This window comes from Molothrus aeneus, chromosome 3 (genome assembly GCF_037042795.1).
Source record: "Molothrus aeneus isolate 106 chromosome 3, BPBGC_Maene_1.0, whole genome shotgun sequence".
Taxonomy (NCBI): Eukaryota; Metazoa; Chordata; class Aves; order Passeriformes; family Icteridae; genus Molothrus; species Molothrus aeneus.
Genome location: NC_089648.1, coordinates 42867062 through 42890662, shown reverse-complemented (window position 1 = coordinate 42890662; position 23601 = coordinate 42867062). Strand labels below are relative to the sequence as shown.

Sequence of the window (23601 nt, the reverse complement as noted above, 5' to 3'; positions counted from 1 at the left end):
CTTGAGGAATAACCACTTCATACAGGAAAAAAATGTACAGAAAATAAACTTTTCTGAGCAGTGAACAAAGGGTATTAATAACTTCTAATTTTTCCTCAAGTTACAGATAAATGTACTGAAGTGTTGCTTGTGGGCCTAGTTAGTGCTTTCCCCTTGAGATAAGGGATTTATTCCATGACTTTAGGGGATACCAGTTAAGTTGAGTGCTTGCTACACAAACGGGGCAGTAGAAAAGAAACCAGTCTTTTCCATTGCAAGGCATTGGTTGCTGGAGTCAGTATGTACCAGTGCCTGCTGCTGAGCAGGAAAACATGTTTATTGCTTGATTTATGAATCTCTATAACCTGTGTTTTCCTTTTCCTGCGCAGGTGCTGCTACTACATCATCTTCTTCCTCATCACCTTCCTCTAGTTCCATTACGGCTGCAGTTATGTTAACGTTAGCAGAACCATCTATGTCAAGTTCATCACAGAATGGAATGTCAGTTGAGTGCAGGTGACAGCAGGACTTGCCAAAGCACTTTGCACTTAATGGCTGCTGAGGGCCACTCTTTTTTTTTTCCTTTTTTGTTTTTATACTGCACAGTGGCACAAAATTCAGACAAGCACTATTTTGTATTTAAAGTTGTTTCTTGACAAGCTAACTTTGCACTTAAGTGCACTTTTATGAAGAAAAAGTACAACAAACTGCTTTTCCTCAAGCAATAATTGTTTCCAACTTGTCTGGGAATTGTAAGTCCAGTGACTCGAAGGCCTTCCACTGTGGCAAATGGAGGCTGTTCACTGCCTGTAGAGACAGGACAATAAGTATATAGTTGTTGGGGTGATCTAAATCAATGTGGTAAGGCTTACTGTATTCCCTGGTATTTTGTTAAAGCTGGAACATTTGATATTTTTCCATTTATTTATGACAAATATTGAAAATATTTTCATTTGTACAAGCTAATTGTTTTTTAACTGCTAAGTCACCTTATAGTGGCTTTAATTGTATACGTCAAGCACATCTATTCAAAACCTGCAGTTAGTAGGATGTCTGACATCAGTCCTGATAACCAAATATGAGGATTCCTTTTAAAAGAAAAAAAAAAAAGACTGACTAATGTTTACAGGTTTGAATTAGGCTTAAGTAGGTTACTCTGGGTTTTAAGAACCCGTTAATTGGAATGAAACTACTGTACTTTGCCATTTTTCTATAAAACAGTATTTTTTTTTAATTTTGATAAAATACATTATGAAAAAGAAAGAAAATGGCTAACAAACTGTATTAAATCTTAATGTATAAAGATTGTATTCAGCCAGTTTAAAGTGTATATTTATTCATAATGGATTATAACAGGTATATTTTTGTGTTTTCTTGTAAATGTTTCTTTTCCCCTTAAAGCAACAAATATTTCATTTGTAATGCTTATTTTGTTACGAGCTTCTAGGAGAGGACTTCAAGAGGGAGCAAGGTGTAAGGTTATAATTTGTGGTTGCTGATACCAACACTGCCACAAAAGGATAGTTGTTTTTAAAATGACTAGCTAGCCGAGTGGTAGATGTTTAATTTTTTAAATGCCTTGTACAAATTCCAAAACCAACTTCAAAATGTTTTCACTTGTATTGATTTTATGTTGAATGGATCCCAAGCTCTCTCCTGTCAATTCTATACCTTTGTAAGACATTTGTATATTGCGGAAGTGTTCATTCGAGCTATTTAATACCTGGCACTGTTAATACACAGTACTTTATTGTACAGATTGTTTTACTGTTTTAATTGTAGTTCTGTGTACTTCTTTTGCCTGGGGAAATAGGGGCTGGCATGTTTTTCTTTGTTTTCTGGCAATACAACATGTAAGAATTTGAAGCATTTTGTTTGTAGATGCTAGAGTGTCAGAATCCTTTTCATTTGACTTTTCTAAGAAAAGCATTTTCAGTCTTCGTAGTGTGCGCTTAAGGTTATAACTGATTTTATTGAAAATGGTTTCAAAGTATTCAGAATTGTACAGGACTGTAAAAATTTGTTGACAGACATTGAAGGAAAAGCTTATAGAAAAAAGCTATAAAATATATATTAGGTTCTGCAGAAAATGGAGAGTTATGTAATATATTGTACAAATGTAAGCAAAGGCCTCTGAAATAAAATGCCATAGTTTGTGAATCCCTGATTTTGTTTCTAACAGTTTAATTAAGCAACTGTAGCGTGTTCATGTAAGTTACATCGAGCTGCAGAATCAGTTCAGCAAATGATCTTTGGTATGCTGTAATGGACATAGAAAGGTAAGATAGAGCACGTGCATTTGCCTTATTTTCTTCCTAGTGATTAATTCAAATCCGTCCTCTTCTTCAGCAGAAGGCGAAAGCATGGCCCATCATTAAGGCAGAGCCAGTTGAAACAAACTACTGGCTGTAGTTCAGGTGACCAAAATAGACCTGCAAAGTGACAGATTACTGATGAGACTGACAGTAACAACCCATGATAAATAAGCTTTGGAAACATTGACTGTGTTAAAAATTATGATGATCCAAGACTACAGGGGTAATTTTAATATTTTCAGTGAAGCTACTAAGAGGATATTTTCATCTGTTTAGTGGAATCAGAGTCATGGTAGTTCGGTTCTGCTTTTCAGTTTTAGTAGACATAACGGGAATGGATGTAACTGGGAACTACATCGGGGCAAGCAAGATTCAAATATAGCTCTTCACTCACTACTAGTTCTTGATCAGCTTTCAGTTTTAGTGCCAGCATATTTGCTTTGATGTGACAATTACTGACTCTATGATCTGCTTTTATTTACCTTTTTAAAACAGGGATCATTAGTCAGCTCCCTGCTCCCAAGTCAAGTTTTTGCATAAATAGGATTTTTGATTTTCTGTGATAGATTATTTAATTTTCATAATATTTCTGATGCAGTTTAGTGGCTACTCAAAACATTTGTCTGAATGTGTTACATTGCACCTCTCCTGTGAAGTTTGTCTGTAAATGGTGCTCTCCAGATTCATGGAACCACTTGTCTCCCCGTAAGTAACAACGGAAGATACCTTTGGCAGACTGTTAGGCAGTTTTATCCCATGTTCCAGTGGGTCAAATCTGAGTTGATTTTCAGGGCACGTACTGTACGCAGCTTTACATGTGGGTGCATTCCCTGCCTGGCACGGGCGCTCTGCTTGCAGCTGAGGCAGTTTGCCACTAGCACTGCCTGCTGGTTTGTGCCCGTACTCCTGAGCACCTGCTTGGACCACGATCCCAAAGGCAAAGCAAGGCAGACATCCCCTGCTGTGTTCTCCACACCTTGGCTGAGGGACAGACTCAGGTTTGTGTGTCCCACAATTGATTGTGTTGGGGATAGCTGAGATGGGCATATGCTGAGGGAAAACACGCTTTATTTGAAGGCTCTGCAGTGCTCCCACTGCCCCTTATTGGCAGTTTCCACTGAAACCTGTCCATACTTATGACTGGGTAGTTCCCATCACACTGTGGAATTTTCCTCTTGGCACAGGGATTGAACTCTCTCTCAGGCAGAGTTCCTGTATGCCTCTTGCCGAGTTTCAGTGGCCACGAGTCTCTGAAATGCACTGGATGATGGTTGAGCCTGTTCTGCCCCTCCTGTGTCACTACAGTGCTGCTCTTCTGTGTGAAAGCAGATTGGAAAAGCCACCTAGCCCTTTTCAAGGATTTGTGTATTCTCTTGGACTGACCCCATCCATGAGGGTCACTACCTTTCCTGGCATCCAGCAGGCAAGGCAAGAGTGATACCTGGTGCATGTGTCAACACCAAGACTTCTATTCAAGAGCTGGGATGCTTGTTTAGCCTTCGGATGGATGCTGGTGCCAACAGATCTGCTTATAGTGGCAGCTCAAAAAGTGCATCAAACGTGTAATGAGACAGCCAAAGTGCTGTCAGGTTTGCTTCAGCTCCCCTTGGAACTGAGGGTGGTGGGAAATCAAGTCCAATCTATGACCAAACACCACCACGTCAACCAGACATGGTACTAAGCACCCCGTCCAGTCTTTTCTTAAACCCAGGCTTGGTGACTCCACCACCTCCCTGGCAATCCGTTCCAATATCTAATCATCCTTTCTGTGAAGAAATTCCTCCTCATGTTCAACCTCAGCCTCCCCTGGCCCAGCTTCAGACCGTGTCCATCTGGTCCCGACGTTGGATGTTTCCCGGGTGCCACTGGGCCCACGCGCGGCCCGGTCCCGTGGCGGCCGGGAGCAGCTCCCGGCCCGCGGCTGCAGGGGGCGGGCAGGAGGGAGCGGGGGCGGGCCGGGAGCGCCTCCCGGCCCCGTGCAGCGGAAGTGACGCGCCCGCTCCCGCTCCCTCCGCGCTCGGTGCCCGCCATGCGGGCCCGCCGGGGCGGCGCGGGGCCGCGACAGCGAGCGGCGGCCGAGGGCCAGGAGGGGCGGAAGGAGCCGTACGTGGTGGGGCAGGTGTCGGGCAGCCTCGGGGCGGCCGCCGCCCCCGCCGCGCCCCTCGCTCGCCTCTTCAGCTCCGCCGCCCCGCCGGTGCTGGTGGCTGTGCCGGCGGTGAGTGAGCCAGCGCCGGGGGGCAGCGCGCCCGCCTGGCCGGGGCTGCGTGAGCCCAGCAGCGGTGCGCTTCGGGCAGCGGCGCTCCGAATAAGTTTGTAACTTCAGGGCGTTCCTGGAATTTTGTCCTTCAAGTCTGTTTCTCTCATCATTTTTTTAAGGAAAAGAAGAAAAGGAAGCGCACAGAAGAAGGGGAGAAAGTGTCAGAAGACCAGAGTTTATCCAACATAGAAGAAGCTCCGGTAAAAGCAAAGAAGGCCAGAAAAAAGGAACATTCAGAGGCAGAGAAAAAACTGTCACAAAGGTGAGTGACACCTTTTTATAGTAAAGTTAAAGCATCTACATTAATTGTAATATGAGTTCGATGAAACAACGAAGTTCTCGTCTACTACTCATCTTCAACTTGGTGTTTAAGATTATTTTTAGGATAGTGCAAATTTTCTGTGGTGTTCCCCTGAAGGAGGAAGGTAGTGCAGCTTCTCGTCTACTACTCATCTTCAGCTTGGTGTTTAAGATTATTTTTAAGATTGTGCAAGTTTTCTGTAGTTTTCCCCTGAAGGAGGAAGGTAGTGCAGCTTCTTGAAACGCTAGGTCTGCGAAATGCAAATGCCTTGCTAGAGAGCCATCAGGTCCAGCGGCTGGAGATGGAGACACATGGGTCTAGTTCTCTCTGGCTCGGGGAGATGATCTCTAGCTGTCCTTGGCTTTATCCAGCAGAGGTGGTTCCAGCAGGAGCGAGGTGCCAGGCACGGAGCTGTCTATGTCCTGCTGGGCCTCTGCAGTGACACAGAACCTCTCTGTCACTCTGTCTGTTCTCTTAAATACTTGAAGTGAGGTGCTTCAGAGCAGGCTGGAAGCTGCTCACTCTACAATGCACTTTGGATAACGAAGGGAACTTGATTGTAGCACAAGGCTAACCTACCTCATCCCGTCCCTGGGCCCACAGAACCCGTTTGCTGTGTTTGTCTCTGTAGCCTTCCAGAGGCTCCTTCAGATCTGCCCCTTGTTCATGCTCTTACGGCAGGTTTGGATAGAGCAAGACTTGTAAGTGCATGGCAGTGTTCCAGGGGTTTGTTCTGAGTCTCCTGCATAATGAAAATGATTAAATCTGTTCTAAGTTCCAACATAACACAAAGATGGTTTTTTCCCCTTCGATTTTAGAGGCTATCAAATTGTTTAATTGTGAAGTATTTCTGTATTACTACTGGTAAATAGTGAATGCAGTGTCCTGGGGACAGCAAATAGTTTTTCATGTTACTGAATAGTTAGATACATTTTTTAATGCAGAATAAACAAAATAATGTTTGAAATTTTAGAGTTTAACATAATGCTCTCAAATGTAATTTAAAGTATCTTGGAGGCTCCAGTTCTTTGACCCCAAATCCCCAGGTTTTTTCCCATCAGTTGTAACCTGCCTGTTCATTTCTGGTCAGGGAGAATGCTTTGGAGCAGGCAGATGAAGAGGAGGATCAAAAATTGTTTCAGAGCAAAGTGAAGCAAAAGAAAAAGGCTTCTCAAGCTATCACCAAAACTGTTGTTAATTCAGCTACGGGTGCTACTGCAAAACAGCAAAAGAGAAAATGGGTGGCTGATAAAGCAGCAGACAGAAGAACGGTGTTTGTTGGAAACTTGCCTGTCAGCTGCACTATTCAGGTACGTGGGTGGGTTCTGTCTGCTTAAGGAATGAAAGGAGTTGCAGCAGTCCTCAGTTTAAGGGGATATTTCCAGCTGGGAAGTCACACACACTTGTGATTGGAGCTGCTTTTGGGGACGTAGGAAATGATGCTTGTTCTTAGAAACCATTAGAGACAATCTCTGGTTTCCTGGAGTTCCTGCAGCAGTGGATATAGCAACTCTTTCCTGAGTAGAATTGGTCAGTTCCTTGTCAATGAAAAAATAAGAACTGCATTTACAAAAAAGTTACTCTGCTTCTAATTTTATCTGCAAGCAGTGCTTCAGATTGTTACAAAAAAGATACTAAATTTATTCTTTCTTCCATAGTAAAAGGCACAACTTCCATTTTGGCAATCTGTAGAAGAAGGTGCCACAAAACCCACAGAAATAGTTACAAATTACTTGCATTTTGTAAGTAGCCCGTTAAGGGACCTCCTGTAAGTAAGAGGAAAACAGTGTAAGAACAGTATTACCTACAAATACTGAAAAATAATTCTCATTACCAGGTTGAAAAGTGTACTGAGTGTTTGCAATATCATCTGTTTAGGTATTGACATCTCTTTTTAAGAAGTATGGACCAATCCAATCCATTCGCTTCCGGTCTCTGGTATGTTTTTCCCTTAAATGTTATATAACAAAATTATTTGTTGATGTTGAAGGGCAGTAGTATTTGTAAGGCTTGTACCCTCATTAATTCAGAAGTGGTTTGGGGTATGTGGGTTTTCCTATTAAAAGAAGCCTTGGAGATGTTACCCCAGGAGCACCACAGATGGATTTTTTCTGTAGCAGCAGCTGATCCAGGATCAGAGCTTTATGTTCTCTGGAAGTGGAATGCCTTTGTTATTGCTGGTTTGGCTGAGGCATTGCTCACCTGTTTTTAAATCATATAGCAAAGACACATTACTGTAAATCAGGGTACTCACTAAAATAGTTGACAATAACCCTCTTGGAACTCAAGAAATATATCAAAGTCAAGGCAAGCTCTTTAACTCTGAGGGTTTTTTAGACCATCTCTAGGTCCAGCCACTTCTGTCATTTGCTCACTGTACTGGCTGTGTTGCTTTGGGTGGCCCCTGCTTGAATTCATCTTTGTCTTAGGGAAGACTCTTTGTGATAAGTTAACACTAGGCCCACCTAACTCAAGCTCTTTTTATCTTTAAGATTCCAGCAGAAGATACTGTATCCAAAAAGGTAGCAGCAATCAAGTAGGTTCCCTTGTGACTTTTGTGTATTTTTCAAGGCCTAAACAATGTTTAAGTGTTGGTAATTAAACGTTTGTCTCTATTAGGTTTTTTCTATGTATTTTGTGTTTCTTTGTCTTTTGTCATTACCTTTGTGTGTATTAAGTTTTCTCAAAAAAATTATAAAGAATTATATGCTATGTATCCTTGTAATTTGTTACCTGAGGTTGCATTTCTTATATTTTAGGAAGGAGGAAGATTCTAAAAGTCTTTAATTTCTTTGGATGTGTTTATGAGCTGAGGAAGCTTGCTCAGGGTGCATATAAGAGCTAAACAAGATGTGGGGTGCATATAAGAGCTAAACAACAGTGGGACTCCCTTGCCTGTACAGGGGTAGCTTGACCTGCAAGGGAAATGAAGTTGTTATTGTGCCAGAACAAGCAGAGGCATGAATGTGTTCAGCAAGAAGTGCCTGTGCACTGCACAGCATCAGCAGGATTTCAGCAGTAACGTGTCCTTTTCCCCTTCCAGGCACAAGGTGCACCCGAATGCAAAGTCTATCAATGCTTATGTGGTCTTTAAGGAAGAATGTCATGCCCAGGAGGCTCTGAAGGAGTAAGTCTCAGTTTTGTTCCTCATACTCTGTTAAAGAGGTAGTTCACATAGATATATAACTAAATTTAAACAACCTCCCCTCTTTTGATTGAATCAGAATAAAATGTTGTTCAAACTTAAAAGTAAAAGTAACTTTGCTTTTGGAATACTGCTATGCAGTGACATTGTCAATTAAGTAATGTTTATTTCATTTTTAACACCTTTTGGTTTTGACCACAAAAGGAATGGAACAGAAATTGCTAGTGGATTTCACATCAGAGTTGACACTGCATCTAAGACCAGTTCGGTAAGTAATGTGTGTGGCTAGAAATTCCCTTTTCTGGTTTGGTTGTGGGGTTTTCATTGTTTTCTGTAACAAATAACTTACTGTCCCATCTCTCTTGTTTCCTTTAGCACGACAGTAAACGATCTGTATTCTTGGGAAATCTTTCATATGGTAAGCCTCAAATGGACTGTTATGCATCATTAATTTGCATTTATGGAATGGTTAAGGTGAGGCTTTTTATTTCTTGGTATTAGGTGGATAAATACCTTTCGCTGGAGGTAATTTTTATTTGTTAATTGGAACACCTGAAGAGGTTGTAAGTTTCTGTCCAGTTCTGCACCTTGATTGTTTCCTTTATTGTAGGCAGCACTACAAGTACTTTTAGTTCTTGTTGTTGCTTCATGTTTTTTAAATAAATATGACTAAGTTCTATAGGCCATGGCTCTATAAACTGTTCAAGGGTTATCAGTACCTGTTGGTGAACCAATTCCAGTGATGGATAGTGATGGCTTCTCCTTTTTGTGCTTTCTGTGAACTGCAGCTGAGTGACTCTGTCCGGGTGGGGCTAAAAGTGAGATTTGATGATCCTTGTGGGGCAGTTTCAACTGAGAATATATTCTGTGAGCTCTGAAATTACTTCAGCAGTTTGGACCTTTCTCAGCATGTCGAGGTCCCATTGCTGTAGTTAAACCTGTACAGTTGATTTCAGGTTTAACCTCAGCAGAGAGATGTTTATGTCTATGTCAGGGGATTCCATGAAGCATACCCATACAAAAAAAGAAAATAACCTGCATTTTTGCGATGGCACATCACATTTGTCTGCCTAGGCGTGAGATGGAGAAAGGCTCATACACCCAGCCATTATCAGAATAATTGTGTAGAGGCTGTGGTTGGAAACTGCAAATCCCTTCTTCCCCATTCAGCTCAAAGTCATGGCTCAGTCAATGAAGAGTTGAAGAACTGCCAGCTCAAGCTCATTATCATCAGCATTAATTCTTAGAAAGAAATTCTGGCATAAGGAGGAGCTACAAAAATGTATAGCAGAATTCTCAATTTCTACTGTGTTCCAAGCATAAATGAACTAATATGAAAAATCTATTTCAGTCTTTGCCTTAATTCTTTAGGATTTACGTCACACTATTCCAAGCTGGAGAAGCAGTAACAGTCAGAGCAAATAGCCCTTCATAAAGTTTGCGTTGTCAACTTGCTGGGGTTTTTCTGAACCACTGATATTTGTCTACCTCTCCTTATTCCGTATTCTTTGTGTCCCTGAATGGGTAAATGGGAAATAACTGGGTTTGGGCCAGGCTTCCAAGGCTGTGTGTCTCCCTGAAGGGGCCTCTGTTCCGTTGTGTTGCCCGCAGATATCCGCGATGATGCCGTGCGGGAGCACTTCCAGGACTGTGGAGACGTCGTGGGAGTGCGAGTGGTGAGAGACAGGATGACGGGCCTGGGGAAAGGCTTCGGCTATGTCCTCTTTGAGGTACGTGTGTGAGCCTTTAGGGTACGTGTGTGTGAGCCCCTGGGGTACATGTGTGAGCCCCTGGGGTACGTGTGTGTGAGCCCTTGGGATACGTGTGTGTGAGCCCCTGGGGTGCGTGTGTGTGAGCCCCTGGGGTGCGTGTGTGTGAGCCCCTGGGGTACATGTGTGAGCCCCTGGGGTACGTGTGTGTGAGCCCCTGGGGTACGTGTGTGTGAGCCCTTGGGGTACATGTGTGAGCCCCTGGGGTACGTGTGTGAGCCCCTGGGGTACGTGTGTGTGAGCCCCTGGGGTACGTGTGTGTGAGCCTTTGGGTACGTGTGTGTGAGCCTTTGGGTACGTGTGTGTGAGCCCCTGGGGTACGTGTGTGTGAGCCTTTGGGGTACGTGTGTGTGAGCCCCTGGGGTACGTGTGTGTGAGCCCCTGGGGTACGTGTGTGTGAGCCTTTGGGGTACGTGTGTGTGAGCCCCTGGGGTACGTGTGTGTGAGCCTTTGGGGTACGTGTGTGTGAGCCCCTGGGGTACGTGTGTGTGAGCCTTTGGGGTACGTGTGTGTGAGCCCCTGGGGTACGTGTGTGTGAGCCCCTGGGGTACGTGTGTGTGAGCCCCTGGGGTACGTGTGTGTGAGCCTTTGGGGTACGTGTGTGTGAACCCCTGGGGTACGTGTGTGTGAGCCCCTGGGGTACGTGTGTGTGAGCCCCTGGGGTACGTGTGTGTGAGCCTTTGGGGTATGTTTGTGTGTGAGCCTTTGGGGTACGTGTGTGTGAGCCTTTGGGGTACGTGTGTGTGAGCCTTTGGGGTACGTGTGTGTGAGCCCCTGGGGTACGTGTGTGTGAGCCTTTGGGGTACGTGTGTGTGAGCCCCTGGGGTACGTGTGTGAGCCCCTGGGGTACGTGTGTGTGAGCCCTTGGGGTACGTGTGTGTGAGCCCCTGGGGTACATGTGTGAGCCCCTGGGGTACGTGTGTGTGAGCCCCTGGGGTACGTGTGTGTGAGCCTTTGGGGTACGTGTGTGTGAGCCCCTGGGGTACGTGTGTGTGAGCCCCTGGGGTACGTGTGTGTGAGCCTTTGGGGTATGTTTGTGTGTGAGCCTTTGGGGTACGTGTGTGTGAGCCCCTGGGGTACGTGTGTGTGAGCCCCTGGGGTACGTGTGTGTGAGCCCTTGGGATACATGTGTGTGAGCCCCTGGGGAAGCTGTGGGCCTTTGAGGTACATGCTCCAGGGCACAGGGAGCTCTTCAAAACCTGCATTGGGATCTGCCCTTGGAGCATTTTTATTTTTATTTTCATTTTAGTAATTCTTTGAGGTCTGTGTGTGTGTAGGTAGGAAGTGAAATGGTAGCGTTGTTGTGTAAGGTGGAAGCAGCTTGGAAGACTGGTTCTGTGGAAGCAGATACAAAACACAATATTTAAGGTGTTGTATACACTGGGGTAAAGACTGAACAGAGGGACAGATGAGTTAGTTTGGTGTAACTTCAATGTTCTTCCATTTCTTGTGTGTCAAAATGTGAGTGGACTTCTTTCCTGCAGCTGGTTTGCATTCCAGCTCTCCACTTTTGATTCAGTCTGACTTCCTTCCTCATGCCAGTCTCCCAGCCTCATTTTCCCTTAGTTCATTTCCTGCAGCCCAGGAAATGCCTTTTTTTCCCAATTTTTCCCTGTCTCTCTCTGCCTCAGACGTTGGTGTCTCATTGTAGGCTGTTTCACAGCCTGTTTTCAAGTGTCTGTGCCTCAGTGTGTGGGCTGTGTGGGGGTGCTGGTGTTCCCGAGCGGAGATGTTGTGTCATTCCTTAAATAGAGTGGTGTGAGTGCTCTGCACTGTAAAATTCTGCTTGCCAGTTTTAAAGACAGGTAACTCTTTGTTTGAAAGCACTCAGCTGGAAGTAAAGCTGCATTTAAAGTGGCTGTCTGCTTTTGTAGAACACAGATGCTGTACATCTTGCTCTGAAACTCAACAACTCTGTTCTGATGGGAAGAAAGATACGAGTGCAGCGCGTGACGGACAAGAAGAAAGAACAGAAAGGTCCAGACCAGTCTCGTGCTCCCAAGGACAGAGCTGATAAGAAGAAGAAAAAAGAAAAGAGCTTCTCTAACGATTCTTTTGTTGGTGAAAAAGCAAACCCATTAAAGAAGAGCACAAAACCAAAAAGACTAAAAACTACTCCTAGGAGTAAAGCTGGGAAAAACAAACAATCCTTTGATAAAAAAAAATCCAGAAAAAATGCTGACTAGTGTTATGAAGATGGATGTATATGAGAATATTTTTTAATATGTGAGAGTGTCATAAATTTTGTTTGCTAATACAGCTGTTGTCCTTCGTGGTGTTTGTTCTGGGGCATTTGGCTTCTAGAAGGCAGCAGGAGGTGCTTCATGTTTTTCTCCCTGTGTTCCAGGAATCTGTCTCCCGCTAAGGACTTGCTGCAGAGGCTAACTGTGAATTCTTTTTTTTGGAGTTGTGTGGGATTACCCACAATGGCTGTAGAAAAACCTGACTCACATTCAGACTGGGTCTGTGATGAAATAGAAATCGTTGCCTTGATTTGGGGGGCTTTTTTGTTGTGCAGAGAAGGGCTGGTGAAGGGTCTGGGAGCACAGGTCTTATGAGGGGGAGCTGGGGACTTTTAGCCTAGAGAAAAGGAAGCTCAGGGGTGCCCATATCACTCTGCAGCCACCTGAAAGGAGCCAGGTGGGGGCCCGTCTCTTCTCCCATGCAGCAAGGGACAGGATGAGAGGACGTAGCCTCGAGCTGTTCCAGGGGAGGTTTAGGTTGGACATCAGGAGAAATTTCTTCACAGAAAGGGCGATGAGACATCGGGATGGGCTGGCCAGGGCAGGGCGGGGGTGGAATCACCATCCCTGGGGGTGTTTAAGGGAAGCCTGGCCGTGGCACTGAGTGCCATGGTCTAGTTGACCTGCTGGTGTTGGGTCACGGGCTGGACGTGATGATCCCAGGGCCCTTTCCCAGGATCCCGTTTCCCGCCCCAGGCCTCTCACTGCGCTCGGCCACGCCCCTCCTCCCGCGCATGCGCCCCGGCCTCGGCGCAGGCACTGCGGGAGGCGCCCTGAGCCGCCGCGGGCTGATGACGTTAGCGGAAGCGAGGAGGGGTCCTTTGGCCGTGCCCGCTCGCCCCAAGGTGCCTGCGGAGCTCGGCGCGGGCCGCGCGGCGGGAGCGGCGCGGGGGCGGCGGCAGCGCCATGATGGTGGGCAGGACCAGCGCCATCGCCGCGGGGCTCTGCGGGGCGCTCTTCATCGGATACTGCATCTACTTCGACCGCAAGAGGCGGAGCGACCCCAATTTCAAGAACCGGCTGCGGGAGCGTGAGTGTCCCGGGGCGCCCCCTCCCCTTTCCTCCCGTCCCGTCCGTTCCCGCCGCCGCGCGCTTCCCTCCGCGATCCCCCCGCGTCTGTGCCTCGCTCTCCCGCCCGGCCGGGCCGCGGGAACGCCGCACGTGCTGTGGCCGCAGCGCCGCCCCCGGGCCCGGCCGGACCCCCGCCCCCCCTCTCTGCCCCAGGCCCGGCGGCCCTGCGGCCCTGCGGCCTCTCGCCGTCCCCTCACCGGAACCAGGGGCCGGGACGCGGGGTCACAGAACCGCCAACACTGGTGGGAGATGCTTTCCAATTCCCACCAGCCATCCGCCCAGCACTGCCACTGCAACCCCTGCGGCGCTCAGCAGCATCGCCCGGCGCCACACACACACACAGTCCGTCCCCTCTGGAGCAGCCGCGGGGATCGGGGCTCCAGCACCTCCCTGGGCAACCAGTGCCCGCCCACCCTCATGGTGGCAGAGATTTTTTCTATTGTCTCATCTCAATCTCCCATGTCTCAGGTTAAGGGCGTTTTCTCTGGTCCTCTCACTGCAGGCATGGCAGAAGAGACTGACCCCAGCTCACTACAGCCTTCTTTCATTCAGGAGGTTCTAAGCAGGGCCATCCCATCGGAGAGCGTTTGCTGTGGGTGTTGGGGAGCCTGTGGGTTCCGTCCAAATGGAATGTGGTTCCAATTCACCTCCCCCCCCCCCGCCTCTTTTCTTGTCCAGTCTTGCTCTCCTACAGGCCCAGCAGTGCTATTGTAGCCACATTTACCACTTTTTAAAATCTTTTTTTGTGTTTGGAGCACAAGCAGGTAAAACAGTGTGATTTCTTACAGTGAAGTTGCTCTGGTGAGGAGGGGGTCGGTAGCAGCTCTCAGGTATTTCATCAGCTGCATTCTAAACCCTCCTGGCAGCCCTGCCATTGGCTTCCAGGATAAGAATGAATGCCAGAGAAAACTGTTGATTAATCCAAGATGTAGAGCTCTTCTCCCATGGCTCCTCATTATTTCACGTCTTCAACATTTATTTAAACCTTCTAATAACCAGTGAGGGTTTTAAATGCAATTGTAGGCATGAGTACTGAAGGAACACAAATGAATCATGAGCAGTAAGGTGATACTTTTTATACTGAGTTATTTCTGTCAGGGTAATATGTATATTATTCCTTTGGTAACTAATCTGAAGATAAGAAGTTATCATTAAGGTAAATTTTCCTGGCAAGTAAACATGATGTGATCAGCAGTTTCATGGATGGAAAAGTCAATAACCAGACTGGTTAAAAATGAGTATTTACCTGATGGCATTAAAATGTAGTTTACCAGCTTTGGTTCTGCCTTCATGGACTGGATTTGCCTGGCCACTGTTGTCACTTAGTGGTGCATTAATTCTGCTTTCCAAAACTTCCTCCACAGCAAATGATGTCTGTCAAACATTTCAGCTTCAAGCCCTTGCTCCTGTGTGTAGGATTTTGGGCACATACTTCTTGTGTGTGTGTGTGTGTGTGTGTGTGTTCCAAGTCCTTTTTTCCCTGCAGTGCAAGTCATTAATTGGGAAATTGGAGTGCTGTTAACTGGTATGTGCTTGGTTTGCACACTTTGATTTCCAGCAACATAATCAGCCATGGGGCTTTTTTATGATGCCAGATGTGCAGCAGGAGAAGCACTGAATTATGTAAGGTTACTGCAGAAGCACCAAAAATTATTTTTGGATTCCAGGTTTCCATAATCTGAGCCTCTATCCGGTCATGTTCTGAATAAACCTTAGAACGGCTCTGATTAAGAATTGACATTAACTTTGAAGTGGAAAACAAATGCATTTTGGTTTGGTAGGAGGTTACAGTTGTCATTTGGGGGACTTCATTGTAGGAGTTACAGTCCTTGCATGTGATGTACTGGTCTGCATTTAGTTGTAGGTTTAGTTAATTTGATTTGGTTGGTTTTGGTAGTGTGACAGGTTATTCGGTATGGATGCTTCAGCAGTGGTGCCAGGGATTGGGCTATTACAGCATTTTTACTGTTGGGTAGCCAGGAAGGCTTGGCCAGGAAAGGTTCAGTGCAGCAGCCAGCTGCAGTTCTTTATGTAAAGATGCTCCATGTGCTGTGCAATAGTGGGGGTGTGGGATGGAAAGCTGGAGAAACCACCTTTGCAACACATCTTTTCCAGTAACCTCCTTAGGGTAAGATCCTTTTTTAGCCTCTGTGATGCAGTGTCACCAGAATTTGGGAAGGACAAGAGACCTAACGTGTCAGTGGATTGCCTGTTGTATTTTGTCAAGCACATGCTTAAAAACAAAGAACCAGTTGGGTTTTTTGCCATCTCTGTGTGCTGTGTTTGGGCCAAAGTTTACACTGCAAAGCCCTGTCATAAAAATGCCATAAAAATGAGGTGGGCAGATTTAGGTTTCTGGGGAAAAGATTCCTTGGAAGTTTCTGGAAGGTGTATAGAACTACTGGTATTTGATTTTCCACATGTTTTAATCTTACCTAGCAGGTTTTGTGGGTGGACTTTTTTATTGGGTGGCTTTTTAGGTCTTGTTGTTGCTAGTTTGGGGGGCATGTCCATATTTAGTCTTGGGAAAAAAAGATAGCAATGCTATAAACATGTGTAGGTGCTGAGCTTCCCAGGCTGTATTTTATTAATAAAATGGTATGTTTACTGTTTGCCTTCTTGAATGAATAAAACAGAAGTGCTCTGCTTTAAAATACAGACACACATGTTTTTGTTCAGAGACAGCCAGAATTTCTGCCTGGTGAGAGGAGAGGGCAGTAGGCAGATTCACTGATGAGAGCTGAAAATACAGATGGCCTTTTGGGTTTTCTGCTCCTTTGTGGGACTGGTTGGGAAGCTGCTGGGGCTGCTCAGGGGCCTTTGCAACCCATGCCAGCAGGACAGGTCATCCATTGGTTCTCTTTTGGAACTTGCACCCTGTACAAGAGCTGTGCCTGGAGGACCTGCACTGTGACAGCTGCAGTTCAGCTTTGTGCTTTGGATGCATGCACTGCATTTCTGTGGTAATAAAGATTCACTGATTCAAAAAGATTGCCTTTCCCTTTTCAAAATGTGATTATCTCTTTAGAATAGAAGGAAGTGTTTCATTTTCATGAAGGTCCCTGAGAAAAAACAAACTTGGGGGGAGGTTGTTTGTTTGTTTGTTTTTGAGGTTTTTTTACCCTTCAAAGCCATTGCTTTTTTGCTTTTCATACTACAAATGTAACTTTTGGTTATTTCAAAGATACTTTGAAACTAGTCATTCTTCTCAACCACTATGGGAAGAATTCATAAATATCCTTTAGAGTTACTTGAGTTTTTTAATTGTTTTAGCTAGTAAACTTTTTAAGAGCCTGTAAAAAAAGTATTAAGAAGATGAAAACAAAGTTCCGTAGTAGTCAGGCTTGAAGGATTTGGTAGATCATTTTTCAGTTTTAAAATCTTGGTGATTCTTTGTATTCCTTCACTATTTTCAGGTTGAAGTATATTATTTCAAATCTGTATGATCAGTGGTCAAAAGCTTTCATTAGTCCAAGTGACCAGCATGTCTTTTGTTCTTTATTTCAGAATGCTTAACCTGGTGAATTTTTATCACATTTTAAGAAGAAGGTATCATAGTCATGCCAAAACCCACAATTTTCTCCTCAAAATGATGTACACATGTTAAGCTGTTACTCTCAGTATTTCTTTTTGGTATTTTTGCTAAATGCACTACAGCTGCAATGTGGCTTGTTTGGATAGTAAATAATTTCAAATATTATTTTTTTTTAAATTTAATCTTTACAATTTTATCTATGATCAAAACTTGTTTGCCTAGTAGTGCAAGCTAAAGTTCTGTGCAAATTAATGCTTCTGAAAAGTTGGAGCGAGCTAATTGAAGCACTAACTTTCAGGAGAAATTCTTTACTATTGAAACCCTCCAAAATTATAAAATTGTAGTAGACTACAGTTCTATCCAACACGTTTTTCCATCTATAGTACAAATTAACATACACAGGTCAGTTAGTTGTAGAAATCTAGGTGCTAAGTGTTATTAAGATGGTGTATTAAGGTAAAAGGGTGTTCCATCTAGTTAGAATGTGAACTCCCTTTCTGCAAAGAACACAATCTTGTCAGTAAATGCCACATGTTAGGTTATCACTGTACTAGGGAATAGTATTCCTGACCTTCTTCACCATGTGGACAAGTGAAAATTTTTAATTACCATGTAAAACTGCTGATCAAATTTGGAAGTATTTCCAGCTTATAAAATTGTATCAAAAGAAAAATCAGGGCTGTGTGACAGTTGTTCTTTGTCAGTATAGGAGATTTCTGAGCAGACGCTGAGGACAAAGAGTGGAAGGACAGCTTAACCACAGGCTGTATTCAGAGGTTTTAGTGGTGTAACTATTTCAGTTGATGAACTGAAGATTTACATAAATGATTATTCCAAGGAAATGGGCAGTATAATTAGTATAATTATTCTTTCTTGTACGGAGAAGTGCTACTATAAAGATTCCTTTTTATACCTGTCTAGCTGCTTTTAAAGCAACTTTAATTTTAGTTACATTAGTTTTGCTGAAGTGGTACAACTTCATGTAGCAGACCAACTTTTTGCCTTTAGGTAGGCAGTTAAATCTGTAAATGTTTGTTCCATCTGTAAATGTTTGCTTTCCTCAGGTTTCAGAAATGTATGCTTTAGTATTGCTCTTGCTGAGGGATGGTGAGACGCTGCCACTTATTAACTAGTTCCCAAGTCTTTGCTATAAAGTAGCTGAGAAAGTGCACTGTGTGTATCTGCTGTCACCTGCTGAAGTTCCCCTTCCTTGGTGGTGCACCATGCAGTTCAAAACTAGATAGCTTGACTGCCAGACAGTTCTTCTGTGGCTTATTGTTAGAAGCCATGTGGATAATTCCTCTATTACTCTAATTCTCTTTGCTTCTGTGTGCCTGCAGTTCAGGAGGTGTGCTGTGCTGTTTGCTGTAGCCCTCAGGAGAAGAGTTGCCATTTTGGCCTGGTGCTACTGCCAGCCCTCATTAGACCTCTAAATGATGCTCTGTTGTAGTGAGTGGGTTGCAGGCTTCTGTTCAATCTTCAGTATTTGGAATCCATTACCAGGTTCTTCTTTGGAAAAGGACTTTGATTTGTTCATGGTTTCAGACTATAAGCTGAAGGGCTTTTTAATTGCAAATTGAAAATAAAAGATGTTTTTATTCTTACAGGAAGGAAGAAACAGAAGCTTGCCAAAGAGAGAGCAGGACTTTCCAAGGTAATACTGTGTTCAATAATGCAGGGATGTTTTGAAAGATGTTTCACTTGTATTATTTGTAAGATTTACTTAAGGATTTGTTTTACAAACAAATTTGCAGGATTACAAACAGTCCTGCAAATATGCAGTCTTTAGGTTTTTTTAATGCTCAGAAATAATTGTATGGTTGTTTTTTTTGTGTCAGATAGAGGAGTTATATAAGAAAGTACAACATTCACTGTCTGATTTGATGGTGTTTTCTCTCTTTGTAATATGAACAAGGACTTTTCAGACTTAAAATTATTGATGGGATACACTTATAACTGAACTTGATAGATTGTTTTGCAATAAGTATTTTATTTCTTTTTCATTATTACCAATGGATCCAGAAAGAAAATATAAGATTTCTCTTAAACAATTGCAAGGAATACAGTTGTTATAAACATAATACATCTTAGAATTTATATTTGCTCCTAAATGATGTACTTAATGAACTGAGAAGAGATATTTCAGGCTGTCTCTCTACAGATTTTTGATGTAGTGTTATAAGACCTGAGTTTGATTTTCAAAAACATTCTGAGTATATTTAACTTAGTGGTGACACTTGGTTTTTTGCCAGTGTCAGTGTAACAATAGGGTTGTGTGCATGTTAAATTTCAGTTGAGATTATTTTCTGCTAACTTTTTATTAGCTGGTGTTTAAGGGCTGATTTAACTTTTACTGTGTGTGTTTATAGTTGCCTGATCTGAAAGATGCTGAAGCAGTTCAGAAGTTTTTCCTTGAGGAGATTCAGCTTGGAGAGGAATTATTAGCTCAAGGTAATAATATTCTTTTTCCAAAGGGTAGGTTGTAAAATAATTTTTCTCTACCTTTGTTAGAAGATGATTTTTATACACCAAGAAATTCTGGGGAGTCAAATTCATCTAAGAAAATCTGCTTATTTGTTTCTAACCTTATGTGTTCAGAAAGTCCATCAGGGAAGGTGAAGAGCTTCATGTGGGTTGACTCACCGTAATTTAATCCACTCTTAGTGGATGTTTTATGTAAATGTGTTACAGTGTGGAAGCTGGTTGATTTCAAAACATTGTAATTTGTCATACAGGTGAATATGAAAAGGGTGTTGATCACTTGACCAATGCCATTGCTGTGTGTGGGCAGCCGCAGCAGCTACTACAAGTTCTACAGCAGACTCTTCCACCACCAGTGTTTCAAATGCTTCTAACTAAGCTCCCTACAATAAGCCAGGTATGTGAAGCATTCCCTGTTGCTCTGGTTTGGAAAAAAATTTAAATACTTACTTTATCCACTGCACTAGTCTTGAGTATCAGGTTTTGTAATCTGTTGGTTTTTTAATATGTTCAGTTAGATTAAAAGAAGCTTTTTTTTTCACCTTAGATATTAAAAAGTGATCATGAAAATCATCATGTAGCAATAATAGCAACCAGCATAAAACAGAAATACAAAACATCTCCTGTGTATAGGGTATGCTAAGTTCTTGAAGCAGAGGCATCTGACCACAGCTCTGGTACTGTAAGTGGATCCAGTGTTTCCCAAATACAAGTTGAGAGGATTGGAAAAACAGTAACTTTATTGCACTGGGTCTTGAGAGGGTTTTTTTAAATTTGCATTTCTACAAGTGTGTGTAAATGCTATGGAAGTTCATAAAAATGAATCTGTTGCTTCTGGGGACAGCTTTAGACACAAGATGTTAACTAGCTCCAGAATCCGTGCCAATTCTGGAAGCTTGGGAGTTTCCCTGATGATAAAAGCATTAGTAGCTTTGTGTCTAAAATACCCTCCTGTTTCAGTCTGAGTACAGAGTGGGTGATGATGTTAATGTGCTCGCAGTGAGTCTGTTGTGAAATAAATGGTATGTTTTATGTTCTTGGAAGTACAAGGGGACTCCCTAACAGTGTTACCTGACATAAAGCAGAGACTCAGTGCTGGGTATCACTTGGCTCTTCTTACAGCTCAGGCATGGTTACATTTCAGGTAAAGGTCCATATACTCAGTGGTAGCACTGGAAAGTGTCAGGTATGCAAGATGTAAGAGTTGGGAAAATGATTGAACAAAAATGTTTCTCAAGAGAACAGTGCCAGAAACCACACAGAGGTCATCACTTGAGGTTGATAGAATATTGTTTATCTGACTTTGTTAGGTATTGCACTGTTTGTAATTTCTGTGGAACTGACTTCAAAACTTTATTCAAATAGATTGCCATTTTTAACTTTAATCAGTTTGTTCAGTAATTACACTGCTTAATGTTCAGTGTAAAATTACATTGCTTGATAATCAGTTGCCTACTGTCAATTTTATGCAATTGTGAATGAGTTTTTCTCCTTCTTACAGAGAATTGTAAATGCACAGTGCTTGGCTGAAGATGATGTTGAATGAGGTCACACCACAACGGGGGGAAAAAGTTTTGTTACCCCAGAAGATGAGCATCAGTAGGGGGATAAAGGGGCAAACATAGTAGTTAATGGACTGTGTACCACATCGGGTTCTACCAGAGTTAAAATTAACTTTGTGTAGGTGGGTTTCGCAGGATTTTATTTATTATCCCAGTGAAAAGTGTATTTTGATAAGAATTCATTTTATAAATACACTGTGTTGAGTTATCAAAGTATCACTAACTTCATTATTATTAAAATACGCAGTTGTAATGTTGTACATATACAGACATAAAACTACGACCTATTAAAAACCCAATGCTCATTTTTGAAAAAACAAAGTTATGGCAATAAAGATTTATCTGCACTTGTGTGTCCCTATAGTACTACTTTAAAATTCAGAATATTTGGGTGTCAAAACAAATGATCTAAAAATGACAACATTAAAATTTATTTTTAATGTTATGGCTGGTCTTCCAGTACTTTTAATTAAGTTTAAAACTTTGTGTAATTTCCTGAGAAAATAAATATATGATCATTTAAACAGTAACAGATCACCTTAGAAGGAGATGCAGATCACAATGGTAAGACATGACTGGCTGCAGAAAGAATGACAAATCTATTTCTGTCAGGAACAAAAACATGTAAAGTGGTCAGTTCAAAATTACTGGCAAACTTGAAAGCGCTATTAATACAGGTGTCTGAAACAAAGCTGTTTGGAATAGAACCTGGGCACATTTTGAGAGCACTAAAGTAGGGTTTTTTTGGAAAGCTTGAAATGTTGCAAGATAGACAGTTCACATATTTTAGTCTGTAGTCTTTAAGACCACAGCAAATGGTTGTTAACAGTCTTTTAAAGGTATTTGCCTTAAGAAAAAAATTACACTGCTAAGGTAAGACAATGATATCCCATAATTAGCAAAAGCTAATAGAATTAGATGTACAATTTCAATATGGTGTGGTGAATTTTCCTTTGCCAATGAAAAGAAGGCAAATAATATACAGCAGGCTCAAGTGAGTAGAAGTGTGCTTATGAAAGCAAGTTTTTAATGGGTAGGATCTTCTAAATGTCAAAACAGACTGGCTTCTGCTATTCTCTGAGTTTGTGCTATCAGCACTCAGGTGGCAGAAGAAACAATTAAAAACAACTTTATCTTTTTGGCACAGTGACTCATTTTTAACTTGAGGAGAATGCTTTGAGGTGTCTTTCAGACCAGCTGACAGTGTTGATGATACTGCTAGAGTAAGGTATTAGGTGGCATAATCTTGTAGAAGTGGGATACACTGAGAGCACTCTAGCCAGCTCTGTCTCATTTCAGCCTGGTGCAAGTTTCTTCAAAGGCATATTCTCCTCAGTGGTTCAGAAATTGCCTCACACAGGATTTTTGAGAGGTTAAGTGTATGGTTGACAGTGACCTAGCAGGCAGTTCCTGGGTTTGGGAATAGAAATGGCTCTTACTGAGTCATTCTGCTGAGATGGTTTGCTATGGAATTTTCCCCTTAAGCCCTTGAAAACATTATTTCCAAAGATTTGAGGTGCTATTGAAATTTTCTGTAATGTGATAATACTGAAGTTAGTGGCTGGTATCAACAAACATGTCTTGAACAACTGGATGTAGTTTAATCTTTGTGCTTGAATTGTTCAGGTAGCATAAGGTAAAAGTAAAGCATAGCAGCCATATTCTTCAGGGGACAGTGGCCAGCGTGCTCTTTTAATTTATTTTACAGGGATAAAGTTATTTTGCACTTAATAAAAATACTGTGAAAGTACAGAAGGTTCTGATTTTAATGAGGCTTTTTGAAGGAGTTTTTCTTTTCCATTCTAACCCTTAAGAGTAAAAAGTAGGAATTCGTAGGTATGCTGACAGAACTGTTAGCATATTTACCTTCTGTTTTGCTGGTAACTTCAGCCTATCTTTTTAGTCCAGCTTTTAACATTGTTTTAAGGTGAATAAATCTTCCATCCTGCCTTGAAAAACAAACCCAAACAGCACAAGACAAAAGTAGCACCCTTCTGTCAAACCTGAGCATTTTTCTACACTCTGGTATAATGACAATTTGAATTCACATTTTAGCTTACAACAAAGCTCTCCTGAACTGTGTTTCAACAAACCTGTGTGCAATTCTGATTTTGATGGAAGGTTTGGTGACAGTCTGATTATATCTATAAATGGTATTTGCTGTAATGAGCATCATAGACACACATATTGCTCTAACATTTTTCATTTTCTTGAGCCTGCAAAGTTAGATGCGAACAAAATTTAAGACAGCATAGGTTTAAATGTAGCCTTAAATGCAAATTTATTCTCATATCTGATAACCCAGAAGTACCTAGGTAGTAAGAGCTAGAGCAAGCTCTGATACCTGTTTTGAGTGCCTTGGACTAATAGAGTGGAATGCTGAATCCTTTTAATAAGACTTGAATTTTTTTCTTCTCCCCATGTTTCCCAGTGAAGCTAACACTGTACAATTGTGAAGAGTTGGAAGCTATTGTCTAGAATGCAAATTTGCTGTTGCTCCAAGAGCAGCAGGCTGACAGAGGTGTAGCTAAGCTCACACAGTCCACAGATGTTTCAGACTCAGCAAAGACACTGCTTTCAGACACAGCAAAGTGCAGGTCATCAGAAACGTGGTGGTAATGATGGATGTTTCTGCATCAGCAGTAGTAATGCCATTGCATTAGCTGTGCATAGTGCTGTATATTTCTTTTCACTTGTGCAAATGAAAAACGTGTGGAAGTAATTGCTGCTATGGAGCTCACAGCTGCTGGAGAATGAATTGGTAATCTTACTTTACTGCAGGTCAAACTACTAGTCTTTCTCCCAGAAAGAACCATCTTCCTTCTGTGCTCCTCCAAGAAAAAGGCACTTGTTTACAGCATGAAAAGGATTTCTTATAAAGAAACGGAGAGGTCTGTTAGTTACATGTTGGTAAGTCTTCTGTCCTCAAAGTTACAAGTTTCT

The 23601-nt window shown here is 42.7% G+C and overlaps 3 protein-coding genes and 1 non-coding gene across 7 annotated transcripts in view; all 4 read left to right on the top strand.

The window, feature by feature from the left end:
• ARID4B (AT-rich interaction domain 4B) overlaps window positions 1-2139 on the top strand; it is an 88149-nt gene extending 86010 nt beyond the window's left edge. For all 4 annotated transcript variants that reach the window (XM_066546781.1, XM_066546778.1, XM_066546780.1 and 1 more), the window contains one exon: window positions 369-2139. In XM_066546781.1, coding sequence (XP_066402878.1) covers window positions 369-499 — 131 coding nt within the window. In that variant the 3' untranslated portion in view covers window positions 500-2139. The remainder of the gene's footprint in view (window positions 1-368) is intronic.
• A 2181-nt stretch (window positions 2140-4320) lies between these two features.
• Window positions 4321-12025, top strand: RBM34 (RNA binding motif protein 34). The gene is made up of 10 exons (XM_066545660.1): window positions 4321-4509; window positions 4671-4813; window positions 5943-6162; window positions 6731-6790; window positions 7345-7388; window positions 7896-7979; window positions 8202-8265; window positions 8373-8415; window positions 9609-9727; window positions 11641-12025. Exons 1-10 carry the CDS (start codon window positions 4324-4326, stop codon window positions 11950-11952), a joined length of 1275 nt encoding a protein of 424 aa, XP_066401757.1. The 5' UTR covers window positions 4321-4323; the 3' UTR covers window positions 11953-12025.
• Window positions 12026-12821: 796 nt separating this feature from the next.
• Window positions 12822-21005, top strand: TOMM20 (translocase of outer mitochondrial membrane 20). The gene is made up of 5 exons (XM_066546782.1): window positions 12822-13039; window positions 18223-18269; window positions 18985-19066; window positions 19351-19493; window positions 20598-21005. The coding sequence occupies exons 1-5, from the start codon at window positions 12916-12918 to the stop codon at window positions 20640-20642; spliced, it is 441 nt and encodes a 146-aa protein (XP_066402879.1). The 5' UTR covers window positions 12822-12915; the 3' UTR covers window positions 20643-21005.
• On the top strand, window positions 13923-14057 carry LOC136555309 (small nucleolar RNA SNORA14). Its single transcript, XR_010783466.1, has one exon. It is a non-coding gene; the product is annotated as a small nucleolar RNA SNORA14 (small nucleolar RNA).
• Window positions 21006-23601: the final 2596 nt, after the last annotated feature.

Coding starts and splice junctions, on each gene's coding strand:
- RBM34 (XM_066545660.1), top strand. CDS start 4,324: ATGCGGGCCCGCCGGGGCGGCGCGGGGCCGCGACAGCGAGCGGCGGCC. Junction 6,791..7,344: donor CCATTCGCTTCCGGTCTCTG/GTATGTTTTTCC, acceptor TTTATCTTTAAG/ATTCCAGCAGAAGATACTGT. Junction 8,266..8,372: donor CTGCATCTAAGACCAGTTCG/GTAAGTAATGTG, acceptor TGTTTCCTTTAG/CACGACAGTAAACGATCTGT.
- TOMM20 (XM_066546782.1), top strand. CDS start 12,916: ATGATGGTGGGCAGGACCAGCGCCATCGCCGCGGGGCTCTGCGGGGCG. Junction 13,040..18,222: donor CAAGAACCGGCTGCGGGAGC/GTGAGTGTCCCG, acceptor TTATTCTTACAG/GAAGGAAGAAACAGAAGCTT. Junction 19,067..19,350: donor AGAGGAATTATTAGCTCAAG/GTAATAATATTC, acceptor TTTGTCATACAG/GTGAATATGAAAAGGGTGTT.